This window comes from Lithobates pipiens, unplaced genomic scaffold (assembly GCF_037356315.1).
Source record: "Lithobates pipiens isolate NorthernLeopardFrog02 unplaced genomic scaffold, aLitPip1_a1.2 Scaffold_13, whole genome shotgun sequence".
Taxonomy (NCBI): Eukaryota; Metazoa; Chordata; class Amphibia; order Anura; family Ranidae; genus Lithobates; species Lithobates pipiens.
In genome coordinates, this window is record NW_027507718.1 from 29630205 (window position 1) to 29651340 (window position 21136).

At 40.0% G+C, this 21136-nt stretch overlaps 1 protein-coding gene across 1 annotated transcript in view; it reads left to right on the top strand.

The window, feature by feature from the left end:
* Positions 1-21136, top strand: part of CEMIP2 (cell migration inducing hyaluronidase 2) — a 144826-nt gene that overhangs the window by 76333 nt on the left and 47357 nt on the right. The window contains 5 exon segments of the mRNA XM_077474952.1: positions 4724-4852; positions 7427-7515; positions 9963-10094; positions 11778-11813; positions 16575-16730. Of these exon segments, the coding sequence (XP_077331078.1) occupies positions 4724-4852; positions 7427-7515; positions 9963-10094; positions 11778-11813; positions 16575-16730 (542 nt within the window).

Sequence of the window (21136 nt, forward strand, 5' to 3'; positions counted from 1 at the left end):
ACCAGAAAACTCCTGTGTTCGCAGTACCATTCAGCCATGTTTTCATACATATTTGAGTTGTATTGCCTTGTCTCCACATCCTATGCATGAAAACCTGGGGTAAAGAAAAATCGAAGCAGGTGCTCTGGACTGAGGTGTCAAAATTTGCAATATTTGGCTGTACAATGAGTGTCTGCAGGCAATGGTGAAGCATGTTGCAGGTTCCCTGCAAGTTTGGTGCTGCATTTCTGTAAATGGAGCTGGAGATTTGGTCAGGATCAATGATGTCCCCAATGCTGAGACGTACAGGCAGAAATGTATCCATCTTGCCATACCATCAGGGAGGCGTGGGATTGGCTCCAAATTTATTCTGCAGCAAGACAGTGACCCCAGACATACAGCTAATGTCATTAAGTACTATCTTCAGTGTAAAAAAGGAGTCCTGAAAGTGATTGTTTGGCCCCCACAGAGCCCTGATCTCAACATCATTAAGACTGTCCAGGATTACATGACGAGAAAGATTTAAGGCAGCCTACATCCATAGAAGAACTGTAGTTGGTTCTCCAAGATGTTTGGAACAATCTGCCTGCCGAGTTCCTTCAAAAACTGTGTGCAAGTGTATCAAGCAGAATTGATGCTGTTTTTTAAGGAAAATGGTCACACCAAATATTGATTTGGATTTCTTCTGTTCATGTACTTTCCATTTTGTTAATTGATAAAAAATAAACTAACACTTCTATTTCTAAAAATACCAAATTTTACAGCATTTTTTCACAACTGCCTAAAACTTTTTTTTTTGCACCGTACTGTGTAATCCTCGCTATGCTTGGACGCGTGGCAGGATACGGTAAAGTAGCACTTCAATATAAATGGCGAGCTTCAATTGCGGTACTATCCTACAGACTATATGAACCCCCAGGCTCCTCAAAAACAGGGCAGCAATAAAAAAATAAAAACAGAAAAGAATTACCCTCCATTTTATCACATGGCTTGATACTAGATCCCGTAAAAACACTGTTCTTTATTCAAAACGGATATAAAGTCAATATCAAGGAAAATTACTCCCAAAGAAAACAGGCTTCATAAAAAATAAATATATATGAGTGATTGATAGAAAAAAGATAATTTATGTAGTATGTACATATGTTTAGGAAGCTAGGAGTAAAATATTCTGTATTAACATAAGAATTTTAAAGGAGCTATTCCGTGGGTCAAACATCTTACAAAAAGCTTAAATACTCATATGTATGTCTTATATCCCTGAACTGTATATAAGGAGAAATGATTGTCATGAATAAGATGAAAGTACAAAAAAGGGGGAAGAAGAAAGATGAAAAAGAAAACCTTCCAGAAACTGAGAATCCTCAGGGATCAGTTATTTATAATAGTTGGTAATATACAACACATGATTAAATCCCTTCTTGTATATGTGTATTCAATTTAAAAATCCAGTAAGCTTCACTTTTTTTAAAGCTGAAACACCATTCCTTCTTAGGACTGTCTACCCTCTCTGTGATCTCCACCTGTAAGGCCGTGTACACACGCGGGGACTGTTCGCTCAACTTTGTTCGTCAAACAGTTTCAGCGGACAGTCCGCTCAAAATTAGCATGGACGGACTTGCCCACACACGACGAACGAACAGTCCGCTGAAACCGTGCGCGATGATGTGAACGGCACGTACGACGGGACTAGAAAACGACGTCCTATACACTGCAATGCAACCTTCGGCGTGTAAATTCTTTCTGAGCATGCGCAAGACTTAGTTTGATGAACAAGCCTACACACGGGCAGACTGTCCGCTCAAACTAAGTTTCAGCGGACAGTTTTTCGGAATTTCCGAAAAACTTTGTTCGTCTGACTGTCCGCTGAAACTGTCCGCTGAAGCCCACACACGAGCGGATTGTCCGCTGAAGCCCACACACGAGCGGATTGTCCGCCGAAACACTGTTCAGCGGACAAAGTTGAGCGAACAGTCCCCGCGTGTGTATGCGGCCTAAGGATTGTAGATTTGAGACATGATATGAACTAAAGTGCTTAGCCACATTGGTATTCATATTGATGTTAGATACATGATCCTGAATCCGAATACACAAGTGCCCGGTGGTTTGGCCTACATATGGTACCTTACATAACGTTATGATGTAGACAACACATCTAGTCTGACAATTGATGGAAAAACTGGTGCCATGGGCACAGGACGTGACTTTGAGGATCCCCAATAAACTGTGGAAAAAAAACTACCAGTCCAGCTCTTTCCCTTCTTGCAATTGAGTCCTGGGATCTCTTGTCAAAATACAGTTTGTTACTCGCAAGCTCTGCCCTGGCAACATTCCTGGCCTGTGTACATGCTCTTATCACTCATTTACAATAACCCCACTCTAGGAATCTCTTCTCTATCAGAATTGCTTCTTTGTCATACTCATGAAGGGTCGTGAAATTGTCTTATTTTAATGACTTGTCCTTTTGGAATGATATTTATGACTTAAGTAGGATGGCAGCTGTTGCACTGCAGTAAAGAGTTCCTAGAGGGTTTCCTACATGGTTTAACATGAACTCTGATTCCCTGCATTCCAATGAGTGCCAAACCTAGATAATTGATCTCTGTGAGGTTCTGTTCTCCCATGAATTGTAAAGTGTGATGGTGATAATTCTCATTCACATAAACAAAGTCTGTTTTAGGCTGGGTTCACACTGCAGCGATGCGGGAACGCCGTGAATCCGCCGCGGGTTCCCGCATCGCATGCCTTCCGGTGGCAGTTCACACTGCCCTATGCAAACTGCTGGGAGTGTCAGTGAAATGTTAATGACAACCCCAGATCAGTTTGCATATCGCAGTGCGATCTGCAAACTCGGACAGGAATTGGATCGCATGGTGTGAACACCCATGCGATCCGATTCTGCTGTGGACCAAAAAAGGGTCCTGTGCGAGTTTGGGGCGGGTGCAATGCAAATTCAGCCATACTATCTGTATGGCTGAACTCTCATTACAGAGATCGGATGTGATTTGCACTGCAGTGCGGTGCGAATCACATCCGGTTCTCGTAGCTGCAGCAGTGTGAATCCAGCCTTAAAGTAGAATTTCAGTTACATTTTTAACTATATTTAAATTTGCTCCCACCTCCCATTTTAAGCGTATTCTAACTACCCCGTAAAAGAATGATGTCTATACTTACCTTTTCTGAGGGTGGTCTGGCCAGGTCACATGATCTCTCCATTTGCTGGATTCAGTGCAAAGGAGAGATCGCCGACAACGGCTGCAGAGCCTGGGCAATGATGTCACCCAAAGGATTACTATGGGACATCCATTGTTGGCTGTCTCTCCTCTACATTGGAGCTGGAAGTTGATCATGTGACCAGACTGGCGCACCCTCAGAATAGGCAAGTATAGACATCTGTCTTTTACATGGTATTTAGAAAAGTTAGAATAGGCTTAGAATGGGGCAGGAGTAAGTTTAAGTATAGTTTAAAATTTTACTTTAAAACAACATAATACTCTATTATGAAGTAAAAAGAGAGCCAAGTTAAGTTTCTACCCTACATTGCTTAAGTTCTATTTTATTTTTAATGCTAAATAAGTAATGCTCATTTAATGAAAAATGACATAAGCTTTGCTTAATGAAATTCCAAGAAGGCTTCAAACAATTGCCTTCCAGCAAGCCTTTTACATAATTTTATTTGGAACTGTTCATCCAACACAAAACGTGCAAAATTCACTTCCTGTTAGTAATGTAATTGCTTTTTATCATGCTGAGGGCAGCACAGGCAATTCAGTATGGAAAAAAATGCATAAAGATGTTATTGTAGCATCTTGGCTGTTGGATCTCATTTTTCATCCACAAGTGTCATAAAATTGGTTTGAGGATTAGTCTGCCGAATGTTATTTGAAGAATTTGATGCACTGTCGCCATACTGTGAATACCAGCGACACCAAAATGCACTCTTTTTTTATTTATTTTTTTATTCCGTAAAAGGGGCAATTAAGCAATTTTAAACAATTACCGCTTCAGATTTAATGATCCATAGACGGTTATTTAGTTGGCTCATTTTAACTGTGCTATTTGTATTTTTGTTTTCTAACTGCTCAAGAGATCTCTCTCTCTCTCTCTCGCTCTCTCTCTATATCTATATCTATATCTATATCTTATGAGATTAACAAGCATTGACCTAGTGAAACGGGACCAATATTTATGGAGTCTAGTCTAAACTAAAAAAAAATAATCTGGGAAGAATTCCTATTTACTGTTTGTCTTTGCATTGAAAGCCAACCTTCTAAATTGAATTTGATTGCTTGCACACAGACGTTTTTGTTCTTTACTACTAAAAGTGTGGGTGTGTGTATAAAATATTTTTTTCCCCCCAAGAATGCTTTAATTTTGATGTGGTTAGGTGATATTTAAAGATGAGCCTTTCCGTGGCTTCACAGAGAAATGCAAGATCTGTTGGAGGCATTCTGTCATCCTCTCTGCTGCCAACAGCTGAGACAAGGTGAGGGAAGAGACGAGGGGGTGCCACAGCTGCAGGAGAGGTGCGATGGCCACATAAAATGGCCTGGATTCAGACCATGGGCTTTGTGTTTAATACATCTGACTTAGAATATTAAAGCCCCGGCTATTTGTCCAACAGCTGAGATAAATCATTAACAAAGGACATAGCTCGTGCTGCTATATGCCATATGTTAGTTTAACAAAGTATATTAGCTGGCATTTGCACATATTTAACATTGTTACTTTTTGTTACTTAAAGGATGCTGGCATCTGGTTTGTTTTTCACAAGTCTTCAACTGGTGAATCCCATGGGCTGTACCCAGATACCAAAGCTGAGCTTACACCACTTGGCATATTCTACAACAACAGAGTTCATTCTAATTTTAAGGTAACTACAATCCTACTATTTGAACACCACATCTTGCTACAAATGTTACACCATCCATTTATAGCCCTTCAGCTAAGAATAAATGGCTTTTTCTTTTCCAGCTTGAAAAACTGTCTATCCATTTTTATTTTCTTCAGATCTTTCCCAACTTCACAAGGGTACAAGATAAAAACTTTCCACTAATTATGAACCTGATTGTTCTCTGACATATAAATTCAAAATGGGCACCTGGATGTGCCTGCATGTGTGCTTCATATGCAATTGCAGTCTCCTGCTCTGAATTTTGAACTTTGACATGCTCCTCCTCCCCCCCAATGCCACTGCTTTGGCTTTTTAATAGTCCGTATTTTCAAGTGGGGAACTGCTGGGTTCAAGGGCTCCCAAGTTTGTGCTGTAGTGGTAAATTTAGCAGTGTCTTTTTCTGTATTTTTTTTTTTTTTCATCAGTTCGTCAAGATAAGTTCTTTTAACCACTTCATCTCCAAAATATTTTACTCCCTTCATGACCAGAGAACTTTTTACAATTTGGCACTGTGTCACTTTAAGGGCCAGTTCACACCAGATGCAGTTCTGTGCGTTTTTTGGTGCTTTTTTTTTCTACACTAAAATGCATGCACAGTGTTTTCCATGTATTCCAATGGCTCTAGTTCACACCATGCAAACTGACTGCACGGTATGAACTAGAGACATTGGAATATATGGAAAAAATTGTGCATGCATTTTGTGCAGAAAAAAAATGGCACGGAACTGCGTCTGGTGTGAACTAGCACTTGCTGACAGTTGCGCGACCATGCAATGCTGTACCCAAACTAAATCTGCATCCTTTTTTTTCCCCACAAATTGAGCTTTCTCTTGGTATTTGATCACCTCTGTGTTTTTTTATTTTTTATTTTTTTGTTTTTATAAACAAAAAAGAGCGACAATTTTTGGGGGAAAAAAAACCTATATTTACTTTTTGCTATAATAAAAATTGTCAACATTGATTTTTAAAAGACAAATTTCTTCATCAGTTTAGGCCAATATATATTCTTCTACATCTTTTTGGTTAAAAAAAAATCACAATAAGAGTATATTGATTGGTTTGCGCAACAGTTATAGAGTCTACAAACTATGGTAAAGATTGATGCCATTTTTATTATTTATTTTTTTTATTTACTAGTAATGACGATGACCTGTGATTTTTGGCGATATTGCAACGGACAGATTGGACACATTTGACACATTTTTGGGATCATTAACATAGCGATCAGTGCTATAAAAATGCACTGATTACTGTGTAAATGTCACTGGCAGGGAAGGGATTAACACTAGGGGGCAACCAAGGGGTTTAAATGTGTGTTCTAACTGTATGGGGATAGGACTGAGTAGGAGAGGAGACATATCGCTGTTCCTACTTACTAGGAACAAACAACATGTTTCCTCTCCTCTGACAGCACAGGGATTTGTGTGCTTACACACACAAATCCCCATGCTGGCGCTCGTGCACGGGATTGTGACTGCCAACCATGCGCATCTGGTCCCCCGCCGTGTAGCGGGCGCACACCCTCTGGTGGCCGAAAAAGGGAAGGACGTATGCCTACAGGATTTCACCCAGAAGAGCCATTCTGCTGCAGTATATCTGCGTGAGCCAGTCAGGAACCAGTTAAAGATGCTATGTCACTGCCCTTTGAAATTGCAGATAAGAGCACAGACCAATCGCAAATATTTTAAATGCTTACTTGCAGCATATTTTTTATTTTTTTTCCTTTTTCATTATTTATTTTTTTATATATATACTTGCAAGTTGCCTTTGCACATACTAGAAAATAGGAAGAGTCAATTTCCTAGCACTGCTTATTCCCTCCTTGCACTTCTCTTCTGTGAGTGTCTAATTACTGTCTATGCAGGCCACGCATCTCTGCCCCTCCCTTTACCCTCATAACCTGTAGCTGGCAAGGGGATGAGCGAAGTGGAATACTGTAAAATTTTACAGCACTCTGAGACAGCTGACAATACATCCAACATGGCCATGCCCAGCAGCATTCCTTTGCTTTTTGAATGCCTAAATAAGGGAGGCTTTTACAGACAAATAACATACCTAAAATGTGTTACATGTACATAGTGTATTCCTATGGGAAGATTTTATTTTTTGTAATTTTGAAATAAATGGTCTTTAACCTGAAGACAGTCCTACTTGCAGTTTGCACAACCTCTTTTTACCTTTGTGATGATTATAAATTGAACTGAAGTTCAAATAGACAGGTAGAAAACACTTCCTGAGAGTCTGCTGGTTGTCACATCATGGGTAGTTGGATGGGGGACTAAAATCTAAAATGGTACTGTTTTAGCTCTTCTAAATTGTCAAAAACACACAACGAAGAACTGAAAGTTATTAGATAAAGCTGACCCCAATTGAGATACTTTTCATGTTTCCTAATGTAAAACCAAGGCTAGTACTGTTAAGTTTTTGTGAGCACATGCATTCTGTATGACCTATGTTTCAGTCTTTATAAAAAAAAAAGCATAAAATGGAATACAGGCTTGCATATTAAAAACAAACAGGTTTCGCTGTAAACAGATGTTGTTGCTTTCGCAGGCTGGTTTGTTTATTGACAAAGGTGTGAAGACCACACATGCAAGTGCTGAAGACCCTAGAGAATATCTGTGTCTGGACAACAATGCAAGGTGAATTAATAACTTTATTTCTCTAACCGGCAAGCAAACTGTTTTTTATTTTGTTTTAACTACCTAAACACAAACTACAAAATTACGTGGATTACTCATAATATAAAAAAATATATATATATGTTTACACACAAATGAAAAAATACACTAATGAATTTTAGTGAATCCAAGCACAATAATAATACTCAATGTTTTGGTAACCTCTAAAAGAAATGTATGCAGTAAATGGATTCCAAACATGTAGTTATATTCACTTTGTCGCTTGTTTGCGTTACCTTATAAGCGTGGGGCTCACATGTTGATGCTGCAGTGCCATGGCTGATTCCCTTATGTCCATGTATTCATTCACCTAGCTCCTCAACCCAATAGCCTAGCGGCATGGGACAAATGTCAGGTGTCTGTCAATGCATTAGACTCCCAAGACCTGGTCAGCTCTGGAATCTTGGGTATCCATGCAGATTCTGGATGTAAGGCAATCTTCCTTGTAGTGAATTTGAAGGTCATGGCCATGAATTCCAGCCTTTTGAGCCGGTGAGGTGTTCTGAACAACCTTTCACTCAGAGGTGTTTGCAGAGATTTACTTGTGACGAAGGACAACAGATATGGATCTTTTGGTGTCTGGATTCAACCACAAACTGAACAGGTTTGTGTCCCGGACCAGGGATCCTCAAGCATTTGCGGTGGCTGCCCTGGTGACTCTATGGGATTAGTTTTTCTGATCTATGCTTTACCTCTAATTCAGCTTCTTCCTTTCATGTTGCACAGGAAAAAGGTAGAGGGCATTCCAATGATTTCTGATCATACCTGCTTGGCTAGGAAAAACACGGTATGCAGACATCATAAATGTCTTGGCAGAGGAACTGTAGACTCTTCAGGTCAGCCAGATTTTACTGTTGCAAGATCAGATCTTCATTCGTGCTTTATGGTCACTGCCTTTGACTACAAGGCTCTTGAAGTCAAAGTCCTGTGGGATGGGGGTGTTTCTGACTTTGTAATCCCTACCTATTTCAGGATAATGTCCACCTCCTAGGATGGTGAACCACCATATATGGAAAATATTTATTGCCTGCTTTTAGACTCATACGTTTTATATTCAACAGTATGTTGTAGGGTGCACTTATGGCCTTTCTCCAGTCTGGTGTAGAGATGTCAATGGCTTTTAGTACCATCAAGGGATAAATCTCAGCCTTGGCCATTTCTTTGAGACCTATGCTATCCCCTTTCTTGGTAAATGTGTTTTGTGCAGAATATCGCATGAATTGTTCTGCCTTTGTTCCCTTAACACCCTGTTTCCGTGGAACTTTAAACTTAACCCTTTGAACCTGAGACATTCACTTGTTGCTCCTTATCTGCAAGGTTGCTTTTAGTTGCCATTATCTCTGCTTGAAGGATTTCAGAGTTAGCTGTGCCTTCTTGCCTGGAGCCTTTCCTTGTTCTGCTTGGGCCTCTTTCTTACCCAAGGCTGCTTTCAATATAAGTCAAGACATTGGAGGTGATTTACTAAAATGGGTGCACAGAGAATCTGGTGCAGCTGTGCATGGTAAGCAATAAGCTTTTAGCTTTTATTGTCAAAGCCTCATTGAACAAGCTGAAGTTAGACACAGATTTGTTACTATACATACCTGCACCAGATTCTGTGTACACCAGTACACCAGTTCTAGTAAGTTTTCCCCATTGTCTTGTCTTTTTGTCCAGGTGAATTCATCGGCCCATTACACCAGGAGTGCCAGTGCTTCCTGGACTATGCAGCATGAAGCTTCTGTTGTTCAGGCTTGTAAGGCTGGCACCAGGTTTTCTCTCACGTTTGTTAAGCTCTAACAGGTAGATGTTCATGCCCGCCATTTTGGGGTGAAAGGTTTTGCAGGCAACTTTGTAGTAGGGTCCCCTCCCCTTCGGTTTTTGGGTGCCTTCAGCCTCGTTGCTGTGATGTCAACTCCTCGTGTTCATTGCTTTAACATATCCCAAGTAGTTATTTAAGAAGTCAGGCTTTTTGGTTCACCTGTAAAATCCTTTTTTTTTTTTTTGTAGCACATTAAAGGACACATTAGGACACATTAAAGGACTCTGCTCCTCATTACTTGTTACAAAACTGAGGCTTAGCTGAGCTGGTAGGGGTTATGCTCTTCTTCTTTTTTTTTGTCGGTGCCCATCCACTCGAAGGTGGCAACATAACCCAAGTCGTCATGTGTTCTTTGATGTACTTCAGGAAAAGGATTTTAGAGGTAAACAGAAAATCCTTATTTTATACCATTCGGTATCTTTAAAAAAAAAATATATATTTTATGTACTGTTTGCATAATCTCAAAATAAAGAGTTAAAGTATAGACATCCAAAATGTTCAGTGACTGGGCATTTGCTTTAAAATGGCAATATTGCCATGGTACCTTCTTTTTTAGAAGTTTACATCATATATAAATGTTTCTTTCTGAATTGTTTCCTCTTTATAGATTTCGCCCCCATGTTGATGCTGATCCACTGAAGCCTAGAGTTGCTGCTGTAATTGATAGTCTTGTTGCCTTCAAAAACAATGATCATGGTGCTTGGGTGAGAGGAGGCGACATTATCATACATAACTCTGGGTATGTGTTTCCTAACATGCTACAATATCTGCAGTTAACTTGTAAATAAAATGTCAGTAAGGGAAGTATGCACCAAGCATAACGTGAATTTGAACCTTAACGATTAACTCTTTTTTTGGCATCTGTTTGGGGAGTTAAATATATTACTGAAACCATTTTTTTGATCTGCCAGAAATCCAGTTAGCTTATAAGTTCCTGTATGGTATTAACTTGAGTGGTGTTTTTATCCCTACCCATTTGACTTCTAAACTGCATAACACTTGCCCCTCCTCATTTCCATAGCAAAGGGTAGGTGTTCTGCAGTTTTATGCCCTGTACACACGGTCGGACATTCTGACAACAAAATCAGTCAGATTTTTTTTTTTTTTTCCGACGGATTTTGGCCAAAACGTATCTTGCATACACATGGTCGCACAAAATTGTGTCGGAAAATCCGATCGTTCAGAGCGAGGTGACGTAAACCACGTACGACGGGACTATAAAGAGTGCAGTAGCCAATAGCTTTTGTCTCGTTATTTATATTGAGCATGCGTGACACTTTGTCCATCGGAATTGTCTACACATGATCGGAATTTAAACTATCGGATTTTGTTGGAAAACTTTAGCTCCAGATCTCAAACACGATCGGATTTTCAGACAACACAATGTGATCGAACATTTTCCATTGGAAAGTCTGACAATGCCACTCCTCCATACATACAATACAGTGAGTGCGCCTTGTCACCCTAGGACAGAAAGTAGTATTGACAGGATTTCCAGGTGCGAAAAAGTTAAGGCTAAGAAACTATTGCAGCCACCCCATCTAAGGACTGGCAAGCTGTAATATATTGCATTTTGTTCTAGGGTTTAGATCCATTTTAATGAAGTGTCCATAAAATATCTTTTATGTAGTTTATTCGTTTACATTAGTTGCCCCCAATGGTTAAATGGAACAAATCTCACAGAAAATTTCATTTGCTGCACCCACTTGGCAATCAGTTTAGTGGAGCAAATCGTATTATAATCGTAAAAAAAAAAAAATTGGACATAGATGTAAATGTCTTAACCCTTGTACACACGGTCGGACATTCCGATGGACAATGTCCGATAGGACCGTGTTGTCGGATAATCCGACAGTGTGTGGGCTCCATCGGACTGTTTCCATTGGAGTATCCGACGGACCAAATTTTCCAGCTGGGCTATAAAATTTTCCGACAAAATGATCCGATCGGACTTTGTCCGATCATGTGTAGAGAATTTCCGATCGGACAAAGTGCCACGCATGCTCAGATCAAATTCCTAGACCAAAGCTATTGGCTATTAGCCTGAATGTAGTCCCGTCCTAACAAAATAATGTCATCACGTTATGTACAATCGGATTTTCTGACAACTTTGTCCAACTGTGTGTATGCAACAGTTTCGGACAAAATATGACGGATTTGGTTGTCGGAATGTCCGACCGTGTGTACAAGGGCTTAAAGTACAACTATGGTCTCCCATTAGCTTAATCAGTTAATGATTTATGAATGGTAGCTAATGGGTTCCAGAATTTTGCATATTGGCCTAATGAGCACTTCCATTTTTCAATGAAAATAAAATATATTTTGACAACACTGATTAAATCTGTAGATTGCAGATTATTTATGATTATTTAAATCTCTAAAATAATAATTTCTGTAATATTATTTTTTTTTCTCTTGGTAGGTTTTCAGACAACGGAATTGGCCTGACATTTGCCAGGTTAGTGTTATATTTAAAACCCTCGTTTTCTGCTGAGAAGGTTCACAAATGATTATAAAGTAAACAATATAAGACAAAGTTGTATTGATGGGCAGGATATAGACTTTTTTTGTGTTTCTTTCCCAGTGGCTTATCTTCTGCACAAACATTAATCATGGAGAAAGATAAGGTTGACCATTGTCCCTTCTTACATTTCCTATGTGGATTGACAAGAAGTGCTTCTGGAATAATTTAATATCTCGCATAAAATTTGTTGGACAACCTCTGTGATTTGGTGCAGCGCTTTCTATTTTGTAAGGCTAAAAGGGAAACAATTGCACTGCTATAAGTGTCAGCATCTTGTTGGGTTCAAAGACCAAGAACATTAAAATAGTTTATTATGTTTAAGAAACTAATAAAGAGTTCTAAAACCAGACCCCACTGGCCTTTAGCTCCGGGTGGAGGATTTCATCATCAGTTTTTTATTTGCTTGCACCACTGGCTAAAATCTTACATTAGAGGGATGGCAGGACTGCTGTCAGAGAAAATATAAGTAGAGGTGATTTCAGAGTTTGAACTTTGAAGAATCCTTTTTCCACGCTTCTCATAGCTACAGAGTTCAGTGAAGGCTTGTTTTAAAGTGCTTTTACCATTTATTCAGAGTATTTTAAATACTTTAATGTTTTTTATCTGGACAAAAGAGCTGCTTATGAATAGGCAGCTGGCTTACTGTTATGAGTGACGTGCCTGTTGCATTGCCATGCATGGCCATCCTAAGCCATGTAGTTTTCTAAGCCCAAGTAACCTTATAATGTCTGCTGTCTGCATAGAACCCTTTTAATAAACAATAAAAACGGGGAGCTGGTTATAGTTCACATTTTTGTCTTTGGAAACCATAAAACAACTGGTTTACAGAGCGCTGCTGTTATGGAAAATGTTTTTTTGAGCTTGCTGTTCAGTTTAGCAAGAAGTTCTTGGCAAATCTCATTGCTTTTGGGTAAACAGTTCCATTGTGTGTAGATCAATTTGATGCACTTTCTATGTAATCAAAATACATTAAAAAAAAAAAAATTTGGTAGCAGTGAAGCTGATGCTTGGACAAATAAACGGATGATATACAAAGTGATGTAACTTATCTGAAATCATTTTCAAGTATCTAATGGTAGCATACTAAATTCTGATTGCTGTAGATTGCTGCTTTTTATATATCCTTACTGCTCTTGAGAGAACATTATTGTATACATCTATATGAGTCAACCCATATAACGATGGTAAGAGGTTGAACAAGTCAAAGGCAAAGCTAGCAGAAGCTGATTCCCCCCTGCTATTCCCAAATGACTCTGAATATAACAAACACATACGGAAGGTATTTATCCTCAGATTATTTTGGTTAATATAGTAATGGTCTGGGAAGGTTGCCAGAGTGAATGGGTAAGTCTCCAGATTTTTAGTGTTGGGAAGGTTTATGTCAGAATGAAAAGGCTCTTCTCTCTTGCTGAGAGTTCCTTACTATACAAACAGTGTTGCCTGTACAAACTCATGATGGGTTTCACAAAAGCTTGTAGAGCCAATTGTTTAAGTTTATTTCTGGGAAATATTTTGTATCGGGACCTGTTTGCTATGTGTGGCTTGTTCTTGTGTATCATACTTTTCTGGGAATGGTAATAGAAGTATTCTATAGAGCTATTCAGATGTGAAATTGCATACTTGGACTGCAAGCTAGTTGACTATAATTGCTGTAAACTTGGCAATCTCAACTGCTTAATTTAAAAACATCAAAATATAAAATATCTAGTCTAGAATTGTTTTTTTTTAATGTTGTGTTTTTTTTTTTTTTTTTTTTGCCAAGTTGACAGCCTTTGCTATGAACTATGTGTTCAGCTTGGTAATGATTGGGACAACCCGGTGGTACTTTTTAAAAGTAATGCTGTAAAACCTTTTTAAATAACATCATGGCTGTTAAAGCAATTGGGGTGTAAAAAAAAATACTGATCATCCCTGCCAGAGTAGTTAATGTGTCACTTTGGTGACACTGTACTGCAAGGGAAGACAGTATGTAAAAAATAAATATATATATAAAATTTGCTGTCTCCAGTCGGTGTCCCTAATCACTGACCACCACCACACCACTCAGACCTTGGCCATGCTCCTACGCATTTCATCATAATGACCTCATCAGGAGGCCAATACCTTTGTACAGGGTTTCTCTTATGTGTCTTCCTCTGTGTGCTCCTCTGCAGCTCCATGGGGTGTTAGTTTGGTTGTCTTGGCACTTAAAAAACACCTTTTGAACAGATCAGGGATATTTCCCTTTCCATTCTAACTCCTCATCGCCATCACTTCTGAGAGGTGAGTTTCCGAGTTGGTGGCCTTGTCCTGTAAAGGACAAGGTAGTGTTGAGGGCCAGAACGTCCTTCCTGCCCAAGGTACTTTCTGCTTTTCATCTCAACCAGGATTTGGTTCTTTGGTCCCTCTGTCAAGTTCCAGTTCATCAGAAGGTTATCTCTCTCCATTGTATACAAAGGGTAAACTCCACTACCACCACAGGTCTTGATACTGACTAGAAAAACTTAAATTTGTAAATGAGTGCAGCGCTAAAGAATAATAATAATGCGTACATATAAACCACAAGTATAGATGAGAAGTCCATAAAGTTCTGAGCAAAAAGGTGAATAAAGGTGACTAAAAACAGTCCACCACAAAAATGTGTATAGTAATAATAATCCAGTAATGTAATGTGTCCTCTTTTTATATAATTCTTCCTTTCACCAAGAAAAACAGGGTACACTTTACCCAAACTCCACTTAGTTTATATGAGTCCACCTTACCAGATAGGGGGACTACCTATAATGGGTAGTCAGGACACGCTTTTTGTGTGATCAGTGCTGAGACATCATGAACGCTCCACAAAACTTTCTGCATGCATGTGACTTTAAAAGGTATTCAGTGGGAATCGCAAATAAATAGAAAAAAACTGCTCATGGTATGGTAAGTTGCTATTCCAATTAAAAAGGGGGATTAAAAGTACTCACAAAGTAACAAAATAAAAATGGAATAATATAATGTACATCTCAGTAAAAACATCTGGATCCTTCCCTGTGCTTCTCTACATCCCACCTCTGGGTCCCGGCCTGTGTGCTCACGCCACCTCTGTTGGCCCCATCTGACAGGTTTTTTTGCAGTGGACATCGTCGAGGAAATGGCCACAAAAAAAAAAATTCACCTTTTTTTTTTTTTGACCCTTTTTTTTATGGAGTTTTCATCTATACTTGTGATATTTATGTATGTATTATTGATTATTCTTTAGTGCTGCACCTATTTATAAAATCTCTCTCCATTGCCTGTATGTAGTTTGCACTGCACAAGTTTACCTTGCAATCACTGAGACGAGAGACTCATTCTCGTGTCGTTCTTTATTGTCCCCACAAGGAGGAGTCTGCTTCTCATGCCACCATTTATTGCTGGTGCAGACAAACCATCTTAAGGATCAGGTTCCACCCTGACCTGTCATGGCACACTCCACTAGGTATGTAGCTGCTTCCTGGGCTATTTGGTAATTTGGTCACCATTTTCTAAATTTGCAAGGTCTCCACCTGGTTTTCTGCTCACACTTTTTTTTTTTTTCCAGTTTTACCAGGTGGACATTCAGGCCTACTGTTGACTGGGGCTGGAAGGTCTTTCAGGTGGCCCTTTTAGCTACACACAGTGCCCAGTTCTGTTTATTTTTGTGTTTTTGGGCCGGTTAGTGTTTGTGGCCATTGCCCACCCCTCCGTAGGACTGCTTTTGAACGGTTCCAGCAGCCTTTGAATTCTTATATCCCTCAATAGATGCAAGAGAAAATTTGATTTTTGCACTTGTATTGCATAGCATTCATTGCTTGGAGTCCATTGGGGGAAACACATGTCCCACTGTGTCTATGCTCTCCAGGGCTTTGTTACAAAACCTGAGGCATTCTGGGAGTATAGGATGGTTTATACTGGACTCTCCAACCATTTTTCTTTTTTTTTTGTTTTCCTGTGTCCAATCAACTTCTAGGTGGCAGCATAACCAGACAGGCTCTGAATTTCTGTCTCTCTCAAGGAACTCTAAGAAACTAATTTTATGATCAGTAGAAAAAAGCCATTCAGCCAATAAATATATATTTTTGCTTGCCTTTTATATTTTCCAATGCATTAAAATGCATTAAATTGCAGACCAAGCTATCTAGAAGAGCACTGCTAAGGGTGCTTACAACAGACACCTTTCTATTCAAATTGTTTACCGCCTATTATATACCACCCTAGCAAATCTGCCACTGGCAACACCAGTCCCCTTTTCAGGTGCTTTGTTTATATTTGCACTAAAAATACTGGATGTACCCTCTGCACACTGCTATACCCTTTCTAGCATACTTTGCAATAAAAAATTGGGATATTTAGTTCTCACAATGTGTGAACTAAATATCCCTATTTATCGCAATGTGTGAACTCGATATATCCCTATTTTTTTTATTATTATTGCAAAGTTTGCTAGAAAGGGTGTAGTGTGCGGAGGGTTCATCTAGTATTTTTGATGTTAACGTTTGTTCACTTACCTTTTTAGTACCTGGTAAATTATATACATGTACAAGCAAGCTTTTGGGATCTGAGTAAAGGTATATCTTACTTTAAAAAAAATCTTTTTATCTATAAATCTTTGATTTTGCTATATTTTGAAGAGTTAATGTTTTGTTTTTATCTGTATAGCATGCAGACCAGCCTAGATTTTTAAGTAAAAAAATGTAATTCTTTCATTTTTCACAGTGACGGAAGCTTTCCAAAAGATGAAGGCTCTAGCCAGGAAGTCTCAGAATCTCTGTTTATTGGAGAAAGCAGAAATTATGGATTTCAGGGAGGCCAAAACAAATACTGGGGGACAGGAGGCGTCTATAATAAAAATCGCACACTCCCTCGGAACAGGTAAATTTTTAGTAGAATGAGAGACTCAATGTTAAGTTATGTATATATAGATTTGTGGAAATGTTAATACTTTGATTAATAGTTTTGTGGAACTGCATGGTCTGATGCAAAGTGTAAAATGTGGCCTTTTATCATAAATGTTGTTTGTGTTGCAATTTTAGTAAAAGGCCTTCAATTTAGTGAGGCTAAATCCTTTTAGGCTCCATGCACACTCATAAATGGCCCTTCTGAATGTTGGATTGCTGGCAGGAAAATGCTGCTTAAAAAAAATTAGATTTTATCAGCATTTTGCATTGCCGTTAATGCGCGTTTAGCAGCGCTAGCTTTTAGCTGCATTTCTCTGCCTCTATTCAAAATCAGTGGTTCCCTATGGGAGCCCATTGATTTGAATAGAAGTCGCATCATCATGATCCGACTTGCGGTGCATCTTGTGTGCTGAGGATGAAGGGGAACCCCCGCCAAAATGAGGAAAAAAATTGGCGCGGGGTTCCCCCCTCGGACGATACCAGACCCTTCGGTCTGGTATGGATTTTAGGGGGAACACCCTTCACCAAAAAAACTGAGTTAGGGTCCCCCAAAAATCCATACCAAACCCTTATCTGAACACGCAGCCCGGCTGGTCAGGAAAGGGGGTGGGGGATGAACGAGCGCCTCCTCCCTCCTGAACTGTACCAGGCCGCATGCCCTCAACGTGGGGGGTTTTGCTAGCGTTGGCCCAGTCTTTTCCGTCGACTTCTTCCCTCTGCTCTTCTTCCGATGTTGACACGATGCTCTCTCTCGCTGTACTACAGGGTGCGCGGTGCGCAACGACTTGTCTGGTATGGATTTTGAGGGGAACCCCTGCGCTGTTTTTTCGGCAAAGGGGGTTCCCCTTAAAATCCACACCAGACCAAAGGGTCTGGTATTATCCAAGGGCGGAATACCACGCTAATCTTTTATTTATTTTTTTGTTTGTTTTGGCGAGGGTTCCCCTTCATTCTCAGCACACAAGACTCACCGCAAGTCGGATCATGAACCATTGATTTTGAATAGAGGCAGAGAAACGCCGAACGAGGCTTAACGCTACTTTTACAGCGTTAACCCTCATTTAACACCCTTTAACGGTGTCTGGCCTTTCTAGTACTGCTGTTGAACCCGATTTTATAGCGTTCAGAAAACAGCCCATAAACTCCACTGCTGATAAACGTCCAAAAACGTCCATGTGTGCATAGGATAACAGAGTGGAGTTCATGGGCTTTTAAAAAAAACGCCCAAACTCCAAAAAACGTCCGTTTGAGCTCCAGTGTGCATGGAGCCTTATTGCTGTATAAAATAAATTATGGTTTGTCATTTTGGCTTGTAGCATTGCATAATGAGGCTGATGAGATTCCAAGAAATATTAGTTGGTACATACCTCTGTGTGCCAAAAATGTTTCATATACAGTATCTCACAAAAGTGAGTACACCCCTCACATGTTTGTAAATATTTTATTATATCTTTTCATGTGACAACACTGAAGAAATGACACTTTGCTACAATTTAAAGTAGTGAGTGTAAAGCTTGTATAACATTGCAAATTTGCTGTCCCCTCAAAATAACCCAACACACATCCATTAATGTCTAAACCGCTAGCAACAAAAGTCAGTACACCCCTAAGTGAAAATGTCCGAATTGGGTCCAAAGTGTCTATTTTGTGTGGCCACTATTATTTTTCAGCAATGCCTTTAACACTCTTGGTCATGGAGTTCACCAGAGCTTCACAGGTTGTCACTGGATTCCTCTTCCACTCCTCCATAATGACAACACAGAGCTGGTGGATGTTGGAGACCTTGCACTCCTCCACCTTCTGTTTGAGGATGCCCCACAGATGCTCAATAGGGTTTAGGTCCGGAGACATGCTTGACCAGTCCATTACCTTTTACCCTCAGCTTCTTTAGCAAGGCAGTGGTCATCTTGGAGGTGTGTTTGGGGTAGTTATGTTGCAATACTGCCCTGCGGCCCAGTCTCCAAAGGGAGGGGATCATGCTCTGCTTCAGTATGTCACAGTACATGTTGGCATTCATGGTTCCCTCAATGAACTGTAGCTCCACAGTGCCGGCAGCACTTGTGTAGCCCCAGACTATGACATTCCCACCACCATGCTTGACTGTTGGTAAGACACACTTGTCTTTGTACTCCTCACCTGGTTGCCGCCACACATGCTTGACACCATCTGAACCAAATTAGTTTATCTTGGTCTCATCAGACCACAGGGCATGGTTCCAGTAATCCATGTCCTTAGTCTGCTTGTCTATGGTCTCAGCACTGACAGGCTGACCCCCCCACCCCTTTAACCTCTGCAGCAATGCTGGCAGCACTTATATGTCTATTTCCCAAAGACAACCTCTGGATATGATGCTGAGCACGTGCACTCAACTTCTTTGGTCAACTATGGCGAAGGCCTGTTCTAAGTGGAACATGTCCTGTTAATCCACTGTATGGTCTTGGCCACCGTGCTGCAGCTCGGTTTCAGGGTCTTGGCTATCTTCTTATAGCTTAGGCCATCTCTATGTAGAGCAACAATTCTTTTTTTCAGATTCCCAGAGTTCTTTGCCATGAGGTGCCATGTTGAATTTCCAGTGACCAGCAAGAGTGATAGCGATTAAAACAAAATTTAACACACCTGCTCCCCATTCACACCTGAGATCTTGTACCACTAATGAGTCAGATGACACCAGGGAAGGAAAATTGCTAATTGGACTCAATTTGGACATTTTCACTTGGGGGTGTACACACTCTTGTTGGCAGTGGTTTAGACACATCTAAAGTGTGTTGAGTTATTTTGAGGGGACAGCAAATATGCACAGTTATACAAGCTGTACACTCGCTACTTTACATTGTAGCCAAGTGCTATTTATTCAGTGTTGCAAGAAAAGATATAATAAAACATTTACAAAAATGTGAGGAGTGTACTTACTTTTGTGCGATACTGTATATGCAATGAATGTTTATGTCTTCTCTGACCAAGGTATTTTTTCTTTGGTTAAATTTTTAAATTAAGATAGGTGAATGTATGGATATTTTTACTTCCTGTTCATAGCTAGGTCTTGAGAGAAAGTTGGCCCTTTGTTTTAAAATACACTTTTTAGTGTATGTGCACAAGGGTGCTTCATTTATGTTGTTGTTCACATAAGTCAAAACTTCTTTCACCCAGTGGAGAACTGTTCATAGAATTTATTACGATCAGTAGTGAGATTCAGTGTCTGGGCAATTGGTATGAGTGTGACAAACCTCTAGTTCCAGGACACGAATGCTGTAAGGATCACATTAAAATGCATTTTTGCTGATTGCACAGTTCAGGACACAAGCTTCATTAAACATGACTGGGATATATGCAGCTACATTAAGGTGATTAGACACTGGCAATCGGGAATGGACCTCTTCCATCTGAGAGTAGCTATCTGGCTATTTTTTTCTTTTTCAAACCCTGAATAACTTCTTCCAGTTTAATTCCTTTCATTAAGGATCATGACTTGGCTGCAGCACTTAGGTTCGGTGAACTCCTCAACAGAGCATTGGGAGACTGCACCAGGGCTTTTCCCCTCTAATAGACACCGGGTTGGACTGTAACATAGCTTTGTACTTGGCAGAGTTAGCTTTGATCGGTCCAAAGCCATGGGCCACCTGGTGTGCAGCCCAGTCTGTCAAGACCCCTGCTGGTTTATGCCAACTGTGGAGGGTGAAGCCAATATGGGGTTAAATCCCCCTCCATTCCTGCTACTGAATTGATGAGTATAGGGCTGAAGCCTGTTTGGGATGTGCAAATACTGGTGCCTTCCCTTGGTGCTGTCATTCCAGGGTGACCAGGGTTAATAGTGTATGGTGTTACATTTGCCATCTTAATGGTTGTGCTTTACCACGCCTGCTTGATCTTAATTGTGTTCTACATATGCAATGCCTTATTCTTAGAAAGCTATTTACCCTCTCAGCATTCTGGTTCCAGAACATCTCGGGTGCCTAGGTCCAGAGTGTCTTGCAGGGTTTTCAAACTGGAGTTTTGAACCCTACATCTTCCCTGTTTCATACTCTCCAACTTGTCTCTTTCCTCACTGTAATAGCTTCTTTCTGCTATTCAGCGGCTTGAGTCAAAAATTTGTTATCCTGTATCAAGATTAACTTTCAAGGTTTTTACTCAAACCTCTTCAGGATTTCCATACTGAATGGAGTAGTTTGGCTCCTAGATCTAAAAACCTCACCTTTTATTTGTTAAGGCTCAAAAAGTTTGCAAGGAAAATGCCAGGTCAGTCATTGTCTCCATCCTTCCAGGGATTTCCTGGCCTCTATAGACATCTGGGATGTCTATTTGAATATTTTATTTGCCTCATTGATCCTATCTGCTTTTTGCAGTGGGTGTTGTGCATTACCAGCTTGTCACTTTTGAATTTGG